This window comes from Callionymus lyra, chromosome 1, assembly GCF_982586985.1.
Source record: "Callionymus lyra chromosome 1, fCalLyr1.hap1.1, whole genome shotgun sequence".
NCBI classification, from domain to species: domain Eukaryota; kingdom Metazoa; phylum Chordata; class Actinopteri; order Syngnathiformes; family Callionymidae; genus Callionymus; species Callionymus lyra.
In genome coordinates this window covers 35,407,917-35,433,232 of record NC_141818.1, presented here as the reverse complement: position 1 = coordinate 35,433,232, position 25,316 = coordinate 35,407,917, and the positions used below count along the sequence as shown (strand labels likewise).

Below are 25,316 nucleotides of genomic sequence, written 5' to 3'. Positions count from 1 at the left end.
CGTCAAGTGCGACTGTCATAATTGCGCTTTAAAGTCACATTTGAAAGATTTTCCGCTACTGAAGACAAATCATCAGGCGACGACACCATTATGATCATTCTGTGAAACTGATAAACTGTGTCAAAAAGTATTAAAAATGGATACACGTGTTGTGAATTACAGAATAAATAAACATTTCTATGTCATAGTATATAAATAGCTACATTCTTTGAGAGAACATGGGCCATTTTTCCACGTACTACATAGAATAAGCACCTGATGATAACTTTAATATTAAAATGATGCTCTTGGTACTCAACTTTTTAGAACAAAAGTTTAATTTGTGATGATTCATGTCAGTCCTACAGTTATGATCTCGCTGTTACAAGTGAAAAAACACATAGAAGAGTATGTGAGGTCTAATGCAGGAAAAGTCCAATTAAATCCCTTATTATTTATTTTTCTGCTTGTTAATAAGAAGTTATCTCTTTATTAAAGTTGCAAACATGTTTTTTTATAAACAGATTACACGAATGTTATACTGACGGCCACAGTAAGTCAATAGTCTAATAATCTACTATTGACAATTGAAAGACTTACTAATAATTAGTAAGTCTACTAATAGTAGTAATGTTCTATGCTGTGGTGTGTTGGGGTGGAAATGTGTCCAAGAGGAGTGTCAACAGGTTGGACAGGTTGATCAGGAGGGCTGGTTCTGTGGTTGGAAGGAAGCTGGACTCACTGGTGACAGTTGCTGAGAGGATATCATTGAACAAACTACTGTCCATCATGGATGATGACAGTCATCCTCTGAACACTGTCATCAGTGAGCAGAGAAGCAGAATGAGTGCACGAATGCTCCTACCCAGGTGCAAAACAAATAGACTCAGGGACTCATTCATCCCTCGGGCTATTAAATTGTACAATTCTGAGTTCGGGGGCAGGAGTGGAGTGAAAGTATCTGGATGTTCTGTTCCATGTTAGTCTCTGTATCTTTGTCTTTGTTGTTTTTCTTTCCTTGACCTATGTCCTTTGTCTTTGTCTTTAGACTTAGATTGTGTCATCTTGTTCTTCCTCTTTATGTTCTTCTTATTTTATTTTTTATGTATTATTTTTTATTGTTTATAAAAAATTGCTGGCTATTGGTAAAAAACAATTTCCCAAAGGAGACCTCCTGAGGGATCAATAAAGTTTTACCTTACCTTACCTTACCTTAATAACGTTGCTCTCTTTTTGTGCGTAAATGTATGTTTGCAATGGATGTTAAATTAAAAAAAAAGGATCACATGGGTCACAATAACAAAGAAAAAAAGGTTTGCAGATGAAAAGTGTCTTACATATTTTTATACAATTTTTTTTTGGTGCCCAATGACCAAGATTGCTTTGTATAATGGTCCACATTGTAAGTTTACATTTGTTGTTTAAACAAAAATCCTACGAGTTATTTAGTTCCTTTGGTTCTTGGTTAGAAAAAGCTGGAATTGCCATATAAAGTAAAAGCTCCCAAAGGCTATGAGCATGTTTCACAGCTTTCTTTTTTTCCCTTTTTTTTTGGAGTTCATTAATCGAATGCAACTGGGGTGTTCAAATGTAAATAGAAATATTACACATTTACAGGAGCTAATACACAATATTTGACTTAGTTATAAAGACGGTGGGGCATTGTCAACATTTTTGTGAGCCCACACAGTGTGTTGACAAAAACTTTCAAATGTTTTACTTTAAATGTTAACAACAGTTAAACGTGCGCCCAAACAAAACTAGAATTACCGTGAAAGACTCCCCAAACACAACTTCAAATGATGTTTATTTCTTCAGCTATCAACCGGCATCATGGTTTATTTAAGAGTGGATTTATTTGACTGTGGTGAGCAGTGGAAGGTAAAGATGAGGCTGGCTGGTGCAAACACTAATCCACTTGAGTTACAGCGTCCTAATTCTGCACCAAATCCTTTTATGCCCTGCAGCTGTGACAAACTTTTGGATCCTTTAGTGTCGCTTTGCATGTCAGACTATCATTTGTCAAGGGGAGGCTTTCCATCCATCGCCTTGGCAAACAGAAGTTTGGAAAGGAAGAGTGCGATGTGAGAGAGAAAAGGAAGAGAAAAGCCAGTAATCCACTCAAGCACTTCCTCAAGCTTCCACCCTCAACGCTGTCTGGCAAGTCCAGCATCCTCCAGGAAGACGGTTTTGTAATCAGAGACTTCTCTTTCATTGCAATTAGGATGAAGGGAGTGGACAGGATGGAGGGAGGAAAGAGGGATGGATTTCCAGGAAATCTCAGGCATCAGTGAGTAGCCACAGGGTTGGATCAAAGAACTTCTCCAGCAAGTCATGATATGTCGAAGCCATCTTGACATCGCCTTTGGGCATCAACCTTATTCTAACATCACCTCAGCCACATCTTCTGTCGACACGTGGTAGGATTTGGCTAATGAGGAGGTTTTAATTTCCCTGATGGGATCAGATCATTGGTTAAGAAAACAAGTACATTGTTTACAGGTTTTTAACTATTGTTTCCAATTGGAATTGCACCAATGACCCTAAAATATACTGAAATTATGAAAAGAAAATCTAAAATTTGTACACATTCATGAGACGTTTGTCTCGCATTTTGATACTAAAATATATTGCAAAAGCAAAATGGAAACACTTTTTTGAATCCTAAGGTATTAATGGGGTGAAAAAAGAGAATTCTGTATTTAGAAATAAGCGTTAACACTTCATTTAGTGGTGTTTTCATCTGATTTATTTAGTTTTAAATTATTATTTTGAATAATACCACAATATCACAGGCCACATGGAATCTTCTCAAAGGTCACAAGGACTTTGGACATAACAGATAGAATCTGTGCCATGACTACATTGCTGCCACAATTTTTCTTTTATACCCGAGTATATAATATACCTCAGTGGCGGACTGTACTTTTTACACTTCAGTGTCACTCGTTTGAATTAATCCACCTCTTAATAACTACTTTAAGTTAACTACTGGTTATTTATAAACCACTTAGAACCGACTGTATACTGTTATAGGTCAATAAGACGTTTAGAGCATCATCAAATTAGCACAACATCACTGAAAATATCACTCTGACTCGAGTCTTATTGGTTTCCATGGCAACAATACACGCTTCCTGCATCGAAGGTTAGTAAAGACAACACAGAGGAACAACCACAGATGGCATTCAAGCAGAGGGTACGTCACATTGAGATTCGACACACAATTAATGCAGCCCGGACCACCAGCAGAAGCATCAGCAGCCTGTTTGACTCCCAGGAATGAAAACCGTGTGGAGTCAATCATCCCTCCAGAGTTACATATTGACAATTTAAAGAAACCATTATGCAGAAAGGCAGTAAAAAGAGCTGTTGCATCACAGACAGATAACTGGTGTGGCCTAAATTGAATACCTTTTTGTGAGGAAATAAAAGTGCACGAGTCGCTTTACACAGCAGCTAAAGCTGCGACACACACACAATAACAATAATAACCTCACATTTTTTAAGAAATTTGCATTCACTTCTTAACTATGCCCATCTTTTCTTGAAAATGACTTTGATAGTTAATCTGCAACGAAGGTAATTTCTTCTCCTCCTTCAGCCAATTTGTGTTGTAAATAAACGCAGCGACAAATAATGGCTTAACTCTTAGGAAGCAGCGCGACCAGGGGGAAGCTTTGAAAGGAGGTGGATAGACCATTTGGAATTATTTATTAAGTAGCTATTCATGCAAAATATAATAATACATTTGCAAATATTTTACGTAAATCTGTAATTCCAATATTTCTTAGGCCAGCAGAAAAGGCCCACCACTGATATAACTGATATACCTATTATTTCACATTTTCTCTGCAGTTACCTCACTGTACCTGCAACACATTAAATTTAGCGAATAGGGATACATTGAAAAAGATATGTCTTTGATATTCACAATTTTGATCTTGGGTTCAGACATCAGCACACAGAACAGCCAGAGGGACGAACATGGTCCTTCTTGACAGGTCTGACAACCAGAGTACGATTTGCAATAACGAGCTTCTGATGTATTCTGGATGATGGTAGACGTATAAGCAGAAAAACAAATATCCTATAAATTGCCTTCCATTTTAAACTCACTTGACACAACTGTATTTATTGCCCGATCTTATGAGGGTTGGCGCCACCAGAGGGAGATCCTCACTGGTGTAGAGTCCTTGATTCAATTTGGAAAACATAATCGGCACTTCCTGGTATACAAAGTTTTCAATGCGACCTAGATGCTGGTCTGTGGAGCCATGATGTAAGAGGACCATTTCCTCAGGGGCCACATAAATACTGACTGTCGTGAGGAGCCGTCAAGCCAAAAGAAAGACAACACAACCCAGGAAGAAGAAAATCTGATGAATTAAAAAAATAAATACATTTTTAAAATCTAGTGTAATTATAAATACATATTTTGCTTTGAAAATAGGATTTTGGCAAAAGAAAAAGGGTGGGTTAGAAAGTACACACATAAAAAGAATAATGAACAGGTTGTATTTAGAGTTGAATACGTTATTAAGGATCAAATAGAATGAAAGTTTGTGATCAGTATTATAGTTAAACTGCACAGAAAATGAGTGAATGTGTTTGTAATATTTACCAAACTGTCTATGATAAGTAAGTAAGTCATTTTTATTTGTATAGCGCTTTTCCAGACCAGGATCACAAAGCGCTTAAACAATCAAAACAATATTCAACAAAGTATATATTTTAAAGATCAAGATAAAACTGATAACACAGCAGGAGTTCCAGAAAATCAAGGAAAAGCCTGAAAGACTTGTGATTATCATTTGTGATATTGTCAATCTTGATCTTTCTTTTTTTGAATCATCTCTGTTTTTTCTCTTATCTAATTTATTTTATTTCATTTCAATTCTACTCATCCCTTTTATTCAAGAGAAAGAGTAAAGTATGATTCAGGCCAAGAGTTTGATACATTTGCTTCAGGGTATTTATGAAGTGAGAAGAGCAACCGACACTTCTGTTTCACATAAAAGATCCTATTTAATCTTTCACTTTTGAACACGTCTTAGAAATGCCTAATGTTATATGTGGAAGGAAAATCAACCACGTTAAACTTCGTTACATCATGACTTGGTAAACATTGAACAGATTACTGTAAATATATTTAGTTTAAAACCCGGAGTGCCCGGCAACACGGCTGCGCCAACTGCGTTTGCATTGATCACCAGGCGGTCGTGTTACCATGTGCCATCACAAGGTATTCTCTGAAATAGACAGAAGTGGCTTTCTTATCCCATTTTCCTCCCCTCCATCATCTGAGCGGACTAAGCTAATAAGCAGAACTTATGATTGCTAAGGCAGAAAACACGATTAAGTCGCTCCTCTTTGGAGAAAGACCCACTCCATTGCTGATATGCCAAAGGCTTAGCGAACAGTCACCCCTTCAGTCTGGGTCAGGAGAGCACGTCGTCATATTATCTTTCACCGAAGGGTATATACGTAGTATAAATAATTTATTTTTTTCTCCAAATCTGGGTCACAGACTGTGAGCCAAATATTTGCATAATATGCGACGTGGATTTAAGCTGTTGTACAAATACTGTGTTATTCAATTTGCACCCAGATTTAAGCTTGTTAATCACTTTTTTTCTTTCTGAATCTTTCTTCATTTTTATGTGAAAACTGGAACCTATTGACACTTCAGCAATTAGTTATCCATAGAAAAAATCGAGACTGAGCATGATAGGATACAGTCATAAGTAAGTATATATTTTTAGATTATTTTGCGGTAAAAAAAATTAACGTAGGAAAAATAATCTGGGTTCAGAGGATTACACACTACGCGGGTTTATGAAAAGTATTTTTTATCTTAATTAATCTTGCTTATCGTCACACAAATTGTCTGTAGTCTGACCTTATAGAATAGTGCACGATTGTGTGTGATAAGCTTCCCAAATGTTACACAACAGCAGCTTACACCCAAAGAGGTCAGGGTTTTACGTTGATTTTGGATTTTGTCTGGAATTTAAAAAACAGCTGAGCCGCAGCCTTGCAAAGTGGCATGTGAACGCGGGACTTCTGACACCCAACAAGGTCTAAGTTTGAAACGTCCCCCCCGAAATCTCAAATAAAAGAGCACCAGTACACACATACATAAATTGAAATAATACTGCGCAAAGGGGCTTATAAGATAATCCATGTGAGTGGAGTGTACTACATCGTCACTGGAATTAAATTCTGTGTCAGTCCAAAAAGAGGACATAACAGAAGAGACGGGTCAGTGGATGACACACCAAGCTGCTCTCTTTACTTCTCAAGCCTAAAAACTAGCATATCTATCTGTATAATAGACTCACAACAACACAATCTGAAATTTTCCAATAAAGGTTTGACACATAATTCATCAAATTCAACACCCTTTAAAAGACAACTGGGCGTTATATTTCAGCGTAATGGCCTCGTAACTTACCCTGCATCTAAAGAAGGAATGGTATATTGGGTCTTAATGGACCTGAGAGAAGTAATTCGGTCCATGTTTCACTCGGAGCTGTGGTACCGACAGTTATACTACAGTTGGCAAACACCCAGTCTAGATGGGCTGGCCAGTGCACTCAACAGTTTCCAATTAAGGATTTGTCAGGGCATTAGCGGGGCCTGACCTTTTGCAGGAATTTGTGTCAGGTCACAAGATCGCCAAACACAACATGTATCCACACGTATGTTTTTTTATCCAAAATATTTAGAATTCAACATGAAAGAATCCAGGGTTTTGTTTTCATTATCCATCTCTTGGTAGTTCGGCAGGATTTTCGATGGCATGGATGATATTAGCGAGATCCCCAGAGACAGATTACTAAAACTCAGAATTGCTTCCGGATGATTGAGCTCTTCCACGGATATCTATCTTCCTAGAGTAATTCCCAAGATTACATCAGTGCAACCGGTGAAAGGAGGGCTCAATGATATCAGTAAATAATTCCCAGTGACGTTATGGTTTGATATTAACATTTTAAAGTTTTCATTAAATGAGAGTAGAAATAAGATACACATGAGCATCATTCAAACAAACAATAACCATCCATCTTCTCTCTTTAATTCCTCTGTCTTTCAGTTCTATCCACCAGAGATAACTTTAGATGTAAAAAGTAGTCACAATTTACTCTAGTGAAGGGCTGGTGAGGCTTCATGAAACAGTGTCATGTTGTTTAGAGGTCAGTAGGTGGCGCCATCAGTTTAAAAATGATATGATGTTTCATTAGAAACGTTGTTCAAAACAAAGGTAAATAGGGCAGAGACCTCCATCTGAAAATAATGACACTGCTTCATGAGGCTTCATCAGACATTGACTAATTTAGGCTATATATGGGCATCTTGTTGCATCTTCTGTTGCAGGGCCATCTTTACACAAATTAATTTGGCGTTGAAGGAGCTAAAAGGTATGGTGTGATATCTGGCCAGTTCAGCAGCAGCAGGCCCCAAAAACAGATGCTAAATATCACGGCTGTTCCCACCTTCAAATGTTAAACTAATCCTTGCAACTTGCACCGTTTCCATTCGGTCAATTTCCCAATTGATGGCTTCAAAAACGTCAAACTGCACCGTAAATGAAGTCACTGAAAATATGGATTGTTGTCGTCCAACATCAGTGAGATGAAAGCATCGAAAATACGAGTTTCTATCTAACTCTCTACATAAAAATAATGAGAACTCCACCTTTGACTTCAAGCAGCTTCTAGGTATTTTGACAGCCATCTTAAATACTCATTAGTAATGAGTTTTATACAATTTGTTTAGAAACATCAACTACACAACAGGGCAAATATACAGCCACACACACTTGTAACCATAAATAATACACATTTGTAAACGCCCATATTTTCCCTGTTATCTGCTGTGCTGGCCCACATACCCCACGAGATACCAAAATAAATCAATACCGATGTGAGGATATCAAAGGCCGAAGTTAGGAAGGGAGCTCTGGAACTTGTGTATCACACAGAATATTTGCTTTTTTGAAACAGCTCTGTTATTGCATAAGAGAAACATCTTAAACTGTCATGAAACTCTGGTGAGGTTTCCGCAGAACTTGCCTGAGGGAGAACGATTACGAAGGATTCGGGGAAAGAGTTTCCTAATGACAAACAACGTAGTTAAGTATTTAGATAACTCTCTATGAAAAAATAGTATTGCAACAGGGTTTGTTTCTCTTTACGCCTAAGGGTGTTGCCTCAGTAGGTCAACCTACTCTACCATAGCCTATCTTTAGCATCCACTTCTCCTTAACCACGTCCTTAAATCTCATTGGTTTTCTTCTTTATTCTCCTTCATCTCAGACATGATTTTATAAAATCTTTTTCAATCACCACGTGTCCAAACCATCTGGCTTTTCTAACCTCCCCTAAGTCAGCAATACGAGGGACAGTAGTACCTAACTTTGCTGCTGACTGACTGTGTGGTCCTGCATGTTTTCTTTTCGCACAAATGTTGTATTCCTGTTGAAATTACCTCTCCCCCGCTTCAGTTTACACCGCCTACACTACAGTACGTCAGGAATAAACACAAAGATAGAGCAATCCTTGTAGATAGATGGATAGATAAAACTTTCTATCTAACTATCTACAAGGATTGCTCTATCTTTTCTTTAAATAGTGATACTGTTGCTTCGCAGTTATACTCCCTCCATCACATTACTTGTGTGACCTTGTACTTACCGTTCATGCCGTTATAGATACTTCGGTGGTGCGGTGACAACTCGTCCCCGCCGCCTGTTCTTCTTTGCCCGTCCCTCACTGGGCTGCCAAACTTCACGTGGTCCGGGCTCACGCTGTACTGGTGCCTGGGGGGTTCCGGGCTGCCGCCCGCACAGCTCTTGTCGTGATGGTCACCGCTCCCCAAATGCGTGTGGCGAGACTCGGGGCTCGCGCAACCAGTGCTGGAGATGCTGCTTCTGTGGTGCCTTTGGTAAAGCTCCCCGCTACCGGTCAGGCCCAGGGAGTGTTGCCGCTGGCCCAGGACCAGATCGGAGCTGTGGTGTTTGGGCTGCTGCTCGGGACTGCGTCGACTCCTCGAATACTTCTCTGGGCTTAAACCCCTCATGGATTGACTATGGTCAGGCACGGATATAGAGCCACAGCGGGGTCGGCAGTGATGAGGCAGAGTGTAAGGGTACTCCAAGCTGGTACTGCGGTGGCGCCCTGCCGGGTGCTCGGGGCTAGATATGTCCCTGTCCAGTCCACCTCCCATGCCGCTGATGCTGCTACATCTGGGTTTGTGCACCAGTTCGGGGCTACCCTTCTCCCCGCCGCCGCTTACAGCCAAGTGAGGATGCTTGTGGTGAGGGTGATCCGAGCTATCGGCACTTCCTGCACTGGAGGTGCTGCTCCCGTCGCCCACGTCCCTCATGAGTAGCCCCTGGCCGGGAACAAGCAACATACTGCTCTGGCTGTCAATGGAGTTGCGGCAACCTCCCATACCGGCACTTCCACCGACGCTCACGCCGACGACGCCGCCGCCGCCGCCTCCTCCTTTCTCCTCATCCAGGAGGAGGCAGAGCTCCTTTAGCTCCAGGTTCTCGCGAATCACCTCCTCTTGTCTGAGCTCCAGCTCCTTTAGTTTTTGCAAATAGAGCGTGACCTCCTTCCGCATGATGCTGGCGCTGTAGCGGCCCAAGCGTTGCCACTCCCTGGACACGCGCTTGCCTTTCTGACGGTCATCGTCCAGGAAGCAACACAAGTCCCTCAGCTCGCGGTTGTCCTCCTGTAGCTTCTGATTGATGTCCTGACAGACGGAATCGGAGGAGAAAAAACAAGAAGGAGGAGAGATTAGTCAGACGGTGCATTAGCTGGGAGCGACTGAAACGTTGTGAATTATGATTATGCTAATCGGGGAAGCAAATGTAGTTAATTTAATACAAAACAAATGAGTTCGGCTGACAATAATTGCGTTTCCAGAAACAATGGTTCATGGTCAGATCGCTGCCAAACGCAATCATTTTAAAATAAAACCCCAAGTAGGCAATTTATGTGAAAAGAAGTGAAATGAAAACAAATTATGACGTTTCCCTTTTCTTCTCCTCAGTCGTTCTGAGACGATCCAGATCTCCCACATCCTTTCCACTCAGATCCCTCACTGACAAATCGGCCCTCCAGTACTTTTCAGTGTAATTAGGCCGTTTATATGGGTGGGGAGGTGACAAGGTCTCGGGGAAGGGCAAATGGTTCCCATGTATTGCTACCTCAGGCTTGGTTTCAAGCTCTCACAGAAGAAGAGACAATGAAGGCAGAAAGTAAGTTGGGGGGAAAAAAAGAACACATAAACTAAAGATGGAACGTAAAGTAAAGTCCTCTTTATTAAGGCTTCAATCACAGAGTACTTGACACTTGATCAAATTTTCTGTACTTCAGTATTAAGTTTTAGAATCCTACAAAAATACCTTCCAATAAAACAATCTTTTAAATGTTTGAATTTTTTTGAGGTTATATTCAAATCCAGCCATCGAATGAAAATAAGAAAAGTAAATAAAAAGGAATACAAACAGCTGTCACATGTTTCTGACCATTTTTTTCTTTTCCATCAAAATATGATTTAGTGATGCATTAAAGATACAGTATGTCTAAGGCGTTTGGAAAGGAACTGTCATTTTTAATAACATTATTTGCTGTAAACTGTATACCAAGAAACTTGACAGGTCAAGTCAAGACTAAGACAGAGAATACCAGTCCCAAAAGTCCAGGGTGTCTTCTATTTATATATTAAAATCAAGAAAATATAATTGAATAACATGTATTACCCAACTGTAGGTGAACCAAGCAGCACAAAACATCAAATTCTTACTAAAAAAGGACAAACATATTTCTATCTTTCGTCCACTACTGTTAACCCGGCTTGAAAACTGAAGCGTCTCAAGCCACAGCACCACAGTCTCCATGTTCATTCGGTCTTTCTTCCTGGTAGCCTAAAAAAGTACACTCGGTATTTCCAATTGAAAAAAATGGAACCGTCATCTCCGGCCCACCACAGTGAAGCAGTTCAGGGGTCGCGTGGTTAGTGGTCGACTAAGGGTCGACATCATTTTCAGAGTAATCCGTTCCTTTAAAAACTTAAATAAGTCTATATTTTAAGATGGTTTGTTGCAGAAGTTGAAAGAATAACAATTGGACAGGAAGTACACCGGGGAAATGCTGCGAGCGCTTCCGGTGTAGACGGTAGACTGGAAGCGCTCGCGATATTAACCGTATCGTCGAGGCTTCAATACAAGATGGACGTTACAGACGAGCACCATGCCGTGATTTGGATGTTTTTAAGTGTCTTTTTGGATGAAGACGAAGACAACTGTGCTCTAGCTGCTACATTAGAATGGAATTACATTTTTGCCTATAACTCTTGGAAAAAAGAATGGATTACTAGCCAATCCTAGAAAGAGACTAGAAAATGAGTTAATTTTGGGTGAACGATCAGTAAGGATCCGAGGGAACCTGTACACAAAATTTGAGAAAAATACTGTATGTTCTTCAAAATGTTATGTAGTGCTGCTTTAATTGCACTGCTATTAGTGTTAAATCCAAAATGCAAAACATCAAAAATGATGTTGGTTTATTAAATAATATTTTTTGGCTACAGGAAAGCGAACCAAAGGCCTGCAGAACCTTCAACTTGACAGGTGCGCCTATGATCTCCTCCCTGATCCCCCCTCACCTTCAGCCCCCTGATCTCGTTCAGGTGCAGCTGGAGACTGCGATTGACCTCCCGGATCAGATTCCCGTGGTCCAGAATCACGCTCATCTTGTCCGCCTCGGACCTCCGCAGCCGCCGCATCAGGTCCTCCTTGGTCCACTTGAGCAGGTCGTCGTCGCTCAGCCCGGACACGTCCTCGGCGGGACTCTCGCTCTTGGCGATGGACAGCTGGGGCTGTGGCGGCGGAGGAGGTGTCGCCTTCTCCATCGGCTCGGCTCGTCCGGCACCGTCGCGGCAGAGAAAACACTGGGGGACCCACCGACGACTTCTGCTCGCATCCGCTCCCCCCTTGACGTCGACTCTTCGGTCAAGGATGATGGCGCACGTGCATAGTTTGCGCTTTTTTTTTCTCCCCCCCGCGACGCTTCCGGTACTTCCTGTGCTGGAGGAGCAACAGCTGAGGATGCCGGTGAGAGAAGAAGGGAGGGGGGTCTTCTTCTTCTTCTTCTTCTTTTTCTTCTTCTTCTTCTTCTGTCCGCCTCACTGCAACATCCTCGCTGCTGGTTCCGAGATCCTTCCAATACCGTCTCTGGCGTTTTTTTATCCGAGGCTCGGTTCGGCAGCAGGATCGTCCTCTTCTGACGACGGTGCGAGACAGAGAGAGAGAGGCAGACTCGTCCCTCACACGCCGCCTGTGCAGATCTGCCTCCACCCAGCTGGGAGTCGAGCCAGAAAACCGCGATATATCGTGGATGCATCGCCATCTAGTCGCACCACTGTGTAAAGGCAGTTCATATTTATTTTTATTTTTAATGAGTCTAGTCACGTTATTTGGCATTAATATTGTTTTGCTACCCCCATGCAGGCAGGTTAATGACTTTGGTAACATTATTGTTATCATCATTTATAGTAGTAGTAGTGGTAGTAGTAGTAGTAGTAGTATTAGTAGTAGTGGTGGGTGTGGTAGTGGTGGTGGAGGTATTATTATTATTATATATATATTTTACATTTCTCGTTTGCTGTTATTGTTATTAATGTTGTTATTATTATTATTATTTTAGCATTGTTTTATTATTGTTATTATTATTATTATTATTATTATTATTATTATTATATTATCAGTAGTTGTAGTTGTAATAGGAAAAGTAGTAGTAGTAGAAGTACTAATACTAGTTGTAGTAGTAGTGGTAGTAGTAGTGGTAGTGGTGGTGGTGGAGGTATTATTATTATTATATATAATTAATATTTCTCGTTTGCTGTTATTGTTATATTGTTATTATTATAATTGTTATTATCATTATTATTATTATATTATCAGTAGTAGTAGTTGTAGTAGTAGTAGAAGTACTAGTAGTAGTAGTAGTAATAGTAGTAAGTAATTTTTATTTGTATAGTGCTTTTCCAGACCAGGGTCACAAAGCGCTTAAACAATATTACACAGTATAATTATTATTTTATATATTTTATATTTCTCGTTTGCCGTTATTGTTGATCATTTTATTATTATTATTATTTTATCATTATTTTATTATTATTATTATATTATCAGTAGTAGTAGTTGTAGTAGTAGAAGTAGAAGTAGTAGTAGCAGTAGTAGTAGTAACAGTAGTAGTAGTAGTAGTAGTGGTCATGGTAGTGGTGGTGGTGGTGGTTGTGGAGGTATTATTAGTATTATATATATTTTATATTTCTCGTTTGCTGTTACTGTTATTAATGTTGTTATTATTATTATTATTATTATTATTATTATTGTTATTATTATTACTATTATTATTATATTATCAGTAGTAGTAGTTGTAGTAGTAGAAGTAGTTGTAGTAGTACTAGAAGTACTAGTACTAGTATACTTTATTGAATATTTTTTTGATTGTTTAAGCGCTTTGAGACCCTGGTCTGGAAAAGCGTTATATAAATACATTTACTTACTTACTTACTTACTTACTTACTTACTTAGTAGCAGTTCTCTTTTGCTGTTATATAATGATAATTATAATAATAATAATAATAATAACAGTTATGTTCAATTAATTGTATTTTATTGAATCACGACTCTTGTGGTATTATTATTATTAAATGTATCATTATTATTATTATTATTATTATTATTACTATTTGGGGTAGTTGTGGTGTTGGTATTATGACTTCTTATGTCTATTGCTTTTATTGTTGTTATGCAGCTCTTCTTCCGGCTATATTATTATTAGTAGTAGCAGTAGCAGTAGCAGTAGCAGTAGCAGTAGCAGTAGCAGTAGCAGTAGCAGTAGCAGTAGCAGTAGCAGTAGAAGTAGTATTTTCATTATTATTTAATATGTTATATATATATATATATATATATATATATATATATATATATATTGCTATAATAGTCATTATTATTTATGTTATTGTTATGTTATTGAATCACGGCTTATTCTGTGGAATTATTATTATTATACATTATTATAAATAGTATTATTAGAAGTTGTACTACTACAAATATCGTTCCATTGCTGGAGATGGAATGACTATAGAAAAAAAAAAGAAATCATTGACAATTAAAAGCACGGTTTAGACTAGGGAAATAAAAAACAATAATGAAAAAAGATATAGTATAACATGGCGAAAATTAAACAAAACCTATTTGAAACATCACAGCAAGTTATTGAAATAATTTATGATACTTATCAAATGTATAAATGATGTATTTTCCCCTTCAGCAGAAAAACTTCATTTCCCCTAGTCCCGCTGGCCTTTTACTCTAATGACGTCACAGGCGGGAGAGCCAATAGGATTCGACCCAACTTGGAGTAACACGTCATTCCTTTCGGATAGCAGAAGCCGGCTGCTAGGGAGCGACCCTTCGCCCACGTCCCTGTTCTTCGCTCCATTCGTCGAATTTCAATTTAAATGCTGTAACTTAACCAAGACAGAGCATCTTTATTTCAGTTTCCACTTCAACCAGAGGACTAGGAAGCACTCGAGGGTGAGTCTCTTGTGTGAAACCTAAGTAGGCCGCCTGTGCTGGTGAACCGTCAGGAGGGCAGGACGTGCTAAACGTTGTTAGCAACACTAGAAGCTAGTTTTAGCAACATTCCTATATAATGTCCTCTTGTGAATCGTTTAATGTTGTATTTAAAACAGCTTTACTGTCTTGAATGTCGCTGTTTTATTTCTGTGGTTTCGCCTTAGATCTTGTTCTACTGTCATGTTATCTTCCGTTAGCACTGAACCCGGAACATCTGTTATTGACTAGAGATAGTTTTTAATATTACTTCACTAAAATACATTAGATGGGGTCAGACATTGTCAAACGTAATTCACTGTTACATTTAGATATAAGTTAAGCAGTATTTACATGTATATATATATATATATATATATATTTAAATCCTCAACCCCTTTCTTTAATTTGGCTACAAAGATATTTGTTTTAACAATGTATTGGAAATGCTTTTTGTTATTTTTCAGTTTGCATACGTGTTAATATTTATCTAACCTAACTATAGGTCATTTTTGTAGCTCACTAACTTACTTGCATACTTACTTTTAATAGCTGTTTGTTTTGTTAATGTTTTTTTGTTGTTGTTGTTTTTTTTCCCCAGTAAAAATCTTTCTAAAAAGTTTATACTCGACTATTTTTGATATATTTTTCTTCAACAACCAAGTTTTGATTGATTGATTTCTAACTACATTTATACACCTTTTATATTTTGATTTTTTTTTTCTTCCCCTTTATTAGTCCCAAAAGTGGACATTTTAGTTTATTTATCCCACGTTGGCGAAATCCCATGTGTACACATAAAAAAAGACCAAAAAAAACCCTACTATAAGATCATACAAAATAAATGGAATAAAAATCATAAAAACGATAATGGTAAGAAAAATATTTTTTTGATAATTATATTGACAAACAATGAACACAATATTAAAGTAAATACTGTACAAATGTTTTATTATTATTGTTTTATATACTGCTGTGGATTTCCAAATAAAGAAAAATCACACCTACATTGATTAATCATCTAAAAATAATGACGCAGAAAAATACCTCACGCTGTATTTAGAAATCCTTTTCAACTAGAAAGTATGATCTTTATTATCTTTATTACGTCAGGCCAGTTTGTAGTTATGATGGATGTTTCCACAGTCGCTGTTCACACTCATTCATTGTACTATAAAAAAATCCTTGCTGACGCATAATCTTTGTCATGTTGAGGTGATTGTGGTCGCAAGGAATTCTTTGTGCACAAGTTGACTTATTAAAACATGCTGGACCGGTTTCTCTGACGCGTGTCACAAAAAGGCGCTCGTCTGTTTCTTAATTTAGAAAGCACACCACACAAGGCGTTGGTATAAAGGGAGTTACGTTCATTTCACTCGCGTTACTCTCGAGAGCAGGATCTAACAAGGAGCTATTTATTTTGTTTGCTTTTTTTGTGTAAACAAATTTTTGTTATTTATTGGCCATCTTTCCTCAAGATTGGTGATGGCAACCTATCAGGAGTTCATCCAACAAAACGAAGACAGGGATGGGGTGAGATTCAGCTGGAACCTCTGGCCATCCAGCCGACTGGAAGCAACCCGACTTGTGGTGCCGGTCTCTTGCCTCTTCACACCGCTGAAGGAGCGACCCGACCTGCCACCGGTCCAATATGAGCCCGTCCTGTGCAGCCGGGCCAACTGCAAGGCAGTGCTCAACCCGCTGTGGTGAGTCTGATGAAATTAAAACATATACTTGATAAGAAACCCCTATATTTGATCCTTAATTTCCATCTAAATAAATAGAACTTTGTGGCAGAGAATAAAGAATTCTCCTTTTTATTTTTTTTAATAGTCAAGTGGACTTCAGGGCAAAAATATGGGCGTGTAACTTCTGCTTCCAAAGAAACCCAGTAAGTAGTTTTTTATGAAATACAAATGAACAAAGACCTGTTGACTTAACATTCAGAATGTTCCTTGTTTACGTTTCCTTTGACTTACCAGTTATCTGTGTGCTTTGCAGTTCCCTCCCTCTTACGCAGGCATATCAGAGGTCAATCAACCGGCTGAACTCATGCCACAGTTTTCAACCATCGAGTACATTGTACAGGTAATTCACAATCACAATTATTATTCCCAACTTTCCAAAATAAAATAGAAAAGTGTTAATATTGGGATAAAATTGAGACGTGTGTTTCATAGGTAATTTCATTTAAAAAATAATTGGCATAGGTCATCAAGGTTTTTCTAAACATCTGAAGACAAAATGTGGTCTAAGATTTCCTAAATTTAAATTAGTTTATTGACTTTTTTAAATTGAGTATTATTGAATTTTTTCATTTAAAATCAAACAACCTCACAGGTATATCAAAGCAACCACAAAAAAGAAGTAATTGAAAATATTCTGTGGTATAATAATACAATTTTAGATTCTGTCTTATTTCTGGGCAAATATTTCTCATAAGAAGGAAAAATGTTTATTTTAAATAGTTTTTGAATCTAAAAAGGCTATTATGAAAGAATGGCACAAGAAAATCATCTACATTGGAAGTGTTTTAAATTGAATTACTGTCATAAAATAAGGAAATGAGAAGATAAAACGCAAAAACAAATGAAGAAACTCGACATCTGTGTATATTCTTTATTTTGAAAGAAGTGCATACAATTTACAAGAAATCTTTCATTTTATTTTGATGTATTCATCCACCTTTTTATCCCAACAGCGTGGACCTACAGCACCGCTCATTTTCCTCTATGTTGTGGACACGTGTTTGGAAGAAGAAGACCTGCAGGCCCTCAAAGAGTCCCTTCAGATGTCCCTCAGTCTTCTGCCACCCAATGCCCTGGTCGGTCTCATAACGTTTGGACGCATGGTGCAAGTGCACGAGCTTGGCTGCGAGGGCATCGCAAAGAGCTACGTGTTCAGAGGCACCAAGGATCTGTCGTCCAAGCAGATTCAGGTTGGCTTTAAGAAAACAAGTACAGTGGCACCGGATACGATATTGAAAAGTGTATTCACTGTAAAAATAAATGTTGATTCAGGAGATGCTCGGCCTGACTAAACCAACAACAGGTGGCCAACAAGGACGCCCGGCAGCCCCACAGAATACTCCACCTACTTGCAGGTGTGGTACACTACCTTTTCTTTATAATTAAGCATAACTTTTGAAAAACTAAATGTTTGTTTTTCATCTGTAGGTTCCTCCAGTCAGTACACAATGTGGACATGAACCTCACAGATCTACTGGGGGAGCTTCAGAGAGACCCATGGCCAGTTCCACAGGGGAAACGTCCCCTCCGTTCTACTGGTGTCGCACTTTCTGTGGCTGTTGGTCTGCTGGAGGTAAATCCACACCCGTACAGGGTCCCATATCCATCATTTAAATATGGAATCTTAATATTCTTTCCTGTCTTTCGATGTTTTAAAGTAAACATACTGGATTATTTAAGAAATTATTAATGAACTGTCATTTTTAACTGTGAAAAAAGAGTTGTTACAGATATATTTCCCCATTTTTTTTACAGAATAAAAATATATTTAATGCAATTAAAACGCTTTCTATATCTAAATTGTCAAACTGATAACAAGGATGGACTAAACCTCTCTGCTGGACTCGGCCTCCACGTGTACCAGTTCAGAGTAGTGCAGGTAGATAATTATCAAGAAGGCAGCAGCGCTGCTTTGTTGGTTCAAAAGTCCTTCTTGTCTCCCAGAACTCTCCTCTAATCTGTGCGGTTATGTAATGCCAGAGCGCGACAAATCAACCCACTGCTGTGCTTCTTCACCCGAGCAGACATGATGGTGCCTGATTAGAAGGCCCTCTGGGTGACTTTAAATTCTGATGAGTTGACTTAAGTTGTTTACTTTAATCAATGTGAGAAGGCAAAATGCAGAAGAAGAAAAAAAAAAACAAGATCCGTTATCTCAGCAGGATGAGTTTGTTACTGATAAACAAAAATGACTCATTATGAGTTGGTAATTGTGTTTCTTGGCAACAACCTTTGCCCTGTGCTGACGCAATCTGTCTGATAACGGGTAGAAGAACATGTCCTTATTTGGATTACGTAACCATTTGTAGATTCCACCCCCTTAATATATTGAAAATTCCCCGAAGAGTGACACCAGTATTTGAATAAGAAAAATGTGAGCTTTCAGGGTCTATGGTCCATGCAGCCTCTGATGTTGCTGTAACCTCCGTTTATGTCAATATGATCACCCGACCGGTTGAGTGTATTTATCTTTGAGCTGTTGATGGCTGATTAAACAATTACTGTCTAAAAACTGCCGTCTACTCGCCTCAAACAGCTTCTTATTTATTTATGTTACAAATATCTTGCTTTTCTTTTTGTTGTAGTTTTATTTTATTTCCATTATTTTATGATTAAAGATGAAAGCTTCTTGGGTCAGGCCCATTCAACTAAACTTTTCTGAGGGCCAGATGTTTGGAAGGATGTCCAGCATCTGGGCTGGTCAACCCCTCTATTACTACTTTCTAAATGCGAGGGAAACAGATAAAAGATACATGTTATTAACCCATTTAGTGTATTGAAATTTTATTTCCTGTTTTTAAACATATTTTTACATCCTTTTTCAGTGAAACTGACCTACCTCTTGTTTTGGTTCTCAGGGAACATTCCCCAACACGGGCGCCCGGGTGATGCTCTTCATCGGGGGACCTCCAACTCAGGGCCCTGGAATGGTGGTCGGCGACGAGTTGAAAACTCCCATCCGCTCCTGGCATGATATCCAGAAGGATAACGCTCGGCACTTGAAAAAAGCCACCAAGGTGACTCATCAGCAATTTTATATTTCAACTAATTCACGTTTTGTTTGCGTATTTTTGTTGAAACTGAAACATTTCCGTTGATCACACAGTACTACGAAGCCTTGGCAAACCGCTCGGCAGTGAACGGCCACTGCATCGACATTTACGCCTGCGCTCTGGACCAGACTGGACTTCTGGAGATGAAGTGTTTGTCCAATCTCACCGGGTACGTTGGAGTGTAACATCAGTTGGTGTTGAAAGATTCGTAAACAACAACGTTTCTCACTCATGATGCAACATTGTTTACTCCTCACAGAGGTCACATCGTCATGGGGGACTCCTTCAACACCTCCCTCTTCAAGCAAACATTCCAGAGGGTCTTCAGCAAAGACTACAATGGGGATTTCCGCATGGCTTTCGGTGGAGTCTTGGAAGTGAAGGTAATGGAGTTAATCTAACGGAATATTTGTTGTTTTTAAATGTGTCACAGCAACCACAACATATTTATTCGTTTCTCAGACCTCACGAGAGCTGAAGGTGTGCGGCGCCATTGGACCCTGCGTTTCTCTCAGTTCCAAAGGTCCCTCCGTGTCGGAGAATGTAAGTTCCTGTGTTTAAGTAACCGTTTGTCAACAGCTTTGTGGTGTAAATATGTCATAATTGACGTGAATGTTCTTGGGATAGGAGTTGGGAATCGGCGGCACGAACCAGTGGAAGGTGTGCAGCATCAACCCCTCTTCCACTCTGGGCATGTTTTTTGAAGTAGTCAACCAGGTAGAGTTTAAAAGTTATTTTCTAAATAGGGCTTTAGTCTCATGAAGTCTCTTCCGTCTGCAGCACAGTGCACCTGTTCCCCAAGGTGGGCGAGGGGCGATTCAGTTTGTCACCCAATACCAGCACTCGAACACCCAGAGGCGGATACGGGTCACAACGGTCGCCAGGAAGTGAGTAGTGAGGTTTTAAATCATTCAATTGAAATCAGAGGTATAAATAGCAACACTAGTAGTAGGATCACCACCTACCCCTCCTTTAATTGTGAGTGTACCTGCCGAGTCCGTGAGACTGACGTCAAGAATGTGCCAGAGCTAATAAAAGCGCTGAGGGAAAGGATGTTTGCATTCCTGCTGAGCACGTAAATCTATTTGACATTCACACCACACCCTCCTTTATTAACGTGCACCTTTCTCACTCCCTCCTTTTTTTAGTTGGGCGGATGCACAGTCTCAAATTCAGCACATCGAGTCTTCGTTCGACCAGGAGGCCGCCGCCGTGCTCATGGCTCGCCTCGGGGTGTTCCGAGCCGAGTCGGAGGAGGGGCCGGACGTGCTCCGCTGGCTGGACAGGCAGCTCATTCGCCTGGTGAGTGACGCGAGGAAACCTTCCTCGAGTTGATCCTGGACGAGTCCCTGAATGGTTCAAATGTCATTTGGATCATCACTCGTTTGAAAGGACGCTTAAAGTGAAATATTTTATTTTGTCCTACAGTGTCAGAAGTTTGGCCAGTTCAACAAAGATGATCCAAATTCCTTCAAGCTGTCGGAGTCTCTATCACTGTACCCTCAGGTGTGTATTATGACGGCTGTCACGATTTAAATCACCACAGCATGTCAATCAAACCATTCAATGTCTACGAGCCGGGAAGTGACCCTCATCTCTCTCTGCCTGCAGTTCATGTTCCACCTGAGGCGGTCGCCCTTCCTGCAGGTGTTCAACAACAGCCCGGATGAGTCGTCCTACTACAGGCACCACTTTGTCAGACAGGACCTGACCCAGTCCCTCATCATGGTCCAGCCCATCCTCTACTCGTACTCATTCCACGGACCACCAGAGGTCAGCATTTCACTTGTAATGCCTCCCTAGAACCGACTCAAATGCAGACATGAACAGTGTTTTATTGATAATGTAGTTAGCGTGACATCATTCCAGCAGGGGGCGGTAACGTTCGTATACTTTGTCTCTAAATAAAGTATCTCTGGTGTTGCGTTAACTATGGGCTGAGAATAGTTACATTAGGCACTATCTTAGATATATATTTAACAGGCTGCAAATATTTTATGTTATCTTGTATCTGCTATTCCAATATTGCTTTTTCAACTGACATTTTTTATTTGGAAGCCAATATTGGGGTTTATTTTAACCACCATTTTCAGTTTTAATACTAGTTTAATCAAAGTTAACAAAAAAAAATGATACAAATGCTCTTCTTTGTCAACATAAAACTCACCCTGTCTATCATTTCTACGTAGCCGGTCCTCCTGGACAGCAGCAGCATCTTGCCAGACCGGATTCTTCTGATGGACACTTTCTTCCAGCTGGTCATTTTTCATGGAGAGGTGAGAAAGAATGAATTCAATAATTAATTCATTGTGTGTTTTCATCTTATTGCTTAGATTAAAGATTGTATTAATAAGTATCTGTAAGAGACTAGTATTTCCTTCCCAGCAAACCTTAAATTGATGTTTTTTGCAGACCATCGCACAGTGGAGAAAAGCAGGCTACCAGGAGATGAAGGAGTACGAGAACTTCAAACAGCTGCTGCAGGCCCCGCTGGACGACGCCCAGGAAATCCTCCAGACTCGCTTCCCCATGCCACGATACGTGGACACCGAGCACGGGGGCTCACAGGCTCGTTTCCTCCTCTCCAAGGTCAACCCCTCGCAGACCCACAACAACCTCTACGGCTGGGGACAGGTACGTCCTCTTTCTTTTTTTACATTTATATTGAAGCTGTTTACAACAACAAATTTGCCTTGGTTTTTTATTTTATTATTTTTATTTTTGCTTTGTGTCCCTAATAGGGATGTTACGATACCAAAATATCAGTAGTCAATTACAAAAAAAGGCTTTACTTGAAGAACACAAGTTTATTAAATAAAGAAAACCACCAAACAATCATTTGACATTATAACGGTGATGATGAGCAGCCTTCAACACATTTCAACACATTTTTTACTTTTCCCATATTTTCTTTGCGTGTTCTAAGATGTGACTCTTGGTAGCACATGGTCTGAGCAAGGAGACCATGGTGTAGGAAGCTTGGTCATTTGGATGAGACTCTGAGAGTCGTTCGAGGTGACTCTGGCATCTCGTCCAGAGACGCACTGGACAGCTCTCTGGTTCTGTTTTCTGAGCATCTCTCTTTGGACAGAGTCCTTGTGGTGGAATCAAGTCTCGCTGTAGGGATTAGACCTCACAGCTGGCTTGGCAGTTTGTCTGTTTAGAGGTTTTAGGCTTCCTTGCTGCCCCTAGTGGAATAATGAAGCAATTGTCAGATACTGTTTAAAATGACTATCAAATGTATTTGTTGTCGGTTCTCATGACATTTCTTCTCCTAAATCCACAGGAGACTGGAGCCCCCATCCTCACGGACGACGTCAGCCTGCAGGTCTTCATGGACCACCTGAAGAAACTGGCCGTGTCCAGCTCCGCGTAGATGTTTCCACCTGAAGTCATGTGACATTCCTGTCCTGCCGCTAGGATCCAACGACATTTCCCGTTTGTGTTAATATGTAATCAAATCCGAACCCGTCGTGTCTTTTCTACGTTCTTGATTTTACCGCTCACCTCTCTCCGAAAACATCTTGACTGGAAACTGACTTTTCAACTATCACTGATATCGAGTAACACATTCTGTTGGTTAACTTATTATTTATGCAAGACGGTTCCACAAACCCCCCCGACACGCCGTGTGATTTAACGGGTGGATTGTGTCGTTCTCACTGAAGCGCGGATCAACTGCAACAGTTGCTGTCAAATAAGATGAATGCTAACGTTAACTTTGTCTATAGCCGAAGAGTTTCTCTGTAATAAATATAGCCCTGATATCACACTACGTCCCGGGTCTCACTCTGGCGCCTTCTGAGCTCTCGACACAAACGTCATTCCCTCCAGGAAAGAACATTATTGTTTCTGAGAAAGAAAAAAAAAAAAAGGATTCAATCAACGTCTTCCTGCTGTTGGTCACCATCTGGGTGTTTGCTCTGCACCAGACTTGACCGCCGCGTAATCAAACTCAGAATGTGTTCATAGTCGTGTAAAATAATGATAAATAATACAATAAAAAGCAATATCTTGGAAATAATGGCTTAGTCATTGGAATTTCTTTTTAAATATGAAAGATTTCCCAGTGATACATTTTACTTACGTTTTTTCCTCTTGTGTTAGTTTAACAAAAGACCCAAACAAACGGGTGGTTTAGTTAAACGATGCTTATCTTGGAAAACCAAAAAAGTAAATCCATAATTTTTAACTGTAATAGTCGGAACATGAAAGCGTGACCATTAATCTTGTTTTGTTTTGTCTGTGTGTGTATGTAAAAATGTAATTTAAAACCGTAATGTGAAAACGTTCTAATTTTATATGGCAATTAATAAAATGTATAGCAAGAAATTAAATATTTTCTTCTTATCTTAGTTTGTTTACCTTACAGTGTCTCTCAAGAGCAAACTAATGATTTATAAAATGCTGGACACTAGTGATGGTCTGATTAAGGCTCATGAAGCAGTGTCATTATTTTCCAGTAGATGGCGGCCTCTGCACTATTTTCATTTGTTTTGAACAACTGTTCTAATGAAACATCCTTTTCAAACTGATGGCGCCACCTACTGACCTCTAAACAACATGACACTACTTCATTAAGTATGAAATCTATTCTATTTCCGTTACTGATCGTCTGATGAAGCTTCATGAAGCAGTGTCAGTATTTTTAGAGACCACTAGATGGCGGTCTCTGCACTATACTCTAGTGATGGGCTGGTGAGGCTTCATGAAACAGTGTCATGTTGTTGTTTAGAGGTCAGTAGGTGGCGCCATCAGTTAAAAAAATTATGTTTCATTAGAACAGTTGTTCAAAACAAAGGAAAATAGTGCAGAGACCGCCATCTAGTGGACTCTGATAACATCACCACTCTTTAGTTTAATTGCAACCAGTACATGGTGTCCCCCCCACCTCTTGCCCTGAGCAGCTGGGACATTCTTCTTCTCCCTGCGACCTCAAAAAATAATCTACTTTGGTTGTTAATTCTACTTGCCTGAGGCGCCACCTACTGGTTGCAAAACTGCACCAGAAAAAGGTGTCAAATCGTAGCTGACGCACTTTCCGAATCAATTTCCTTCGGCTCGTTGCTCCAGCCTCGCATTTAGTACGTAATCCAAAAAAAAAAACACCATCTACTGTCACTGTAAGCAGATTTCCAAACACCCAGACAGTATGATTTCGAGGATCAGTGAAGCGACGATTATGAGGACTAATCCTTCCGAGCTATCCGAAGAAAACTCGCTCTTAAGTGGAAGTCCTCTGGCAAAAATGAAGTCTGTGGCTATCAAAAGCTTAGCCGTACAACATAATCCACAAATAAACGTCCAGGACTCTCTTCCGAAACGATACAATACTCTGTTTGTGCCTTGAGTGGTCCATACTTGTTAATAAAGAACAATAATCCCTCCATACATTTGTAATCCCCGCCACTGTACGCATGTCGCCGCTGAACAAAAGAACATTACAGTTCCTCTCTTTACACGTCAGCCATGACGATCATGTGACTGGAGCCGTCAGGAAATGTGTCGTCTTATCTCGGAGGATCAGGTCCGTCACTCAAATCCGTGCAGACTCTCGTCCCGGATGATTTATGTAAGATTCCCACGTTGAACTGTTTACGTAACCCTTTTGTCGACACCAGTAGTAAACACTGACCTTTGTTTTTGTGAATGACGGATTGTAATTAAAGTGAGATTATCGTCGACTCGATCCGGAGCTGTCGACTGTACGTCAGGGGAAAGCAATCGATAGCGAGGAACGAATTAACGACGGTTGTAAAACTCAAGATTCCGTGTCTTTGTTTACCTCTGTATTCGTCGGCCATCGCAGACAGAAGATGATGTCATTAAAATACTCGGAGGAGCAAAGGTCACAAGCAAGAAATGTGTAGCTACGTAGTGTCTGTAAAGTCTAAC

The 25,316-nt window shown here is 39.8% G+C and overlaps 2 protein-coding genes across 3 annotated transcripts in view; one reads left to right on the top strand and one right to left on the bottom strand.

Moving 5' to 3' along the window:
• ccdc85al (coiled-coil domain containing 85A, like) overlaps positions 1-12,275 on the bottom strand; it is a 35,940-nt gene extending 23,665 nt beyond the window's left edge. For both annotated transcript variants that reach the window (XM_087804762.1, XM_087804770.1), the window contains exons 1-2: positions 11,662-12,275; positions 8,679-9,744 (exon numbers count right to left, since the gene is read on the bottom strand). In XM_087804762.1, coding sequence (XP_087660888.1) covers positions 8,679-9,744; positions 11,662-11,907 — 1,312 coding nt within the window. In that variant the 5' untranslated portion in view covers positions 11,908-12,275. The remainder of the gene's footprint in view (positions 1-8,678; positions 9,745-11,661) is intronic.
• A 2,166-nt stretch (positions 12,276-14,441) lies between these two features.
• sec23b (SEC23 homolog B, coat complex II component) lies at positions 14,442-23,193 on the top strand. The gene is made up of 19 exons (XM_087804734.1): positions 14,442-14,602; positions 16,099-16,326; positions 16,454-16,511; positions 16,622-16,708; positions 17,322-17,558; positions 17,641-17,723; positions 17,797-17,941; positions 19,227-19,385; positions 19,475-19,590; positions 19,681-19,804; positions 19,884-19,964; positions 20,049-20,138; positions 20,202-20,308; positions 20,570-20,723; positions 20,850-20,927; positions 21,033-21,194; positions 21,611-21,697; positions 21,834-22,055; positions 22,708-23,193. Exons 2-19 carry the CDS (start codon positions 16,106-16,108, stop codon positions 22,795-22,797), a joined length of 2,301 nt encoding a protein of 766 aa, XP_087660860.1. The 5' UTR covers positions 14,442-14,602; positions 16,099-16,105; the 3' UTR covers positions 22,798-23,193.
• The last annotated feature ends 2,123 nt before the right edge of the window (positions 23,194-25,316 follow it).

Bases quoted from the DNA above. Each gene is read 5' to 3' on its own strand.
- sec23b (XM_087804734.1), top strand. From the start codon at position 16,106: ATGGCAACCTATCAGGAGTTCATCCAACAAAACGAAGACAGGGATGGG. The intron at 17,942-19,226 runs GTAAATCCACAC...TTTGGTTCTCAG, and splicing joins TGGCTGTTGGTCTGCTGGAG to GGAACATTCCCCAACACGGG. The intron at 19,591-19,680 runs GTACGTTGGAGT...TACTCCTCACAG, and splicing joins TGTTTGTCCAATCTCACCGG to AGGTCACATCGTCATGGGGG.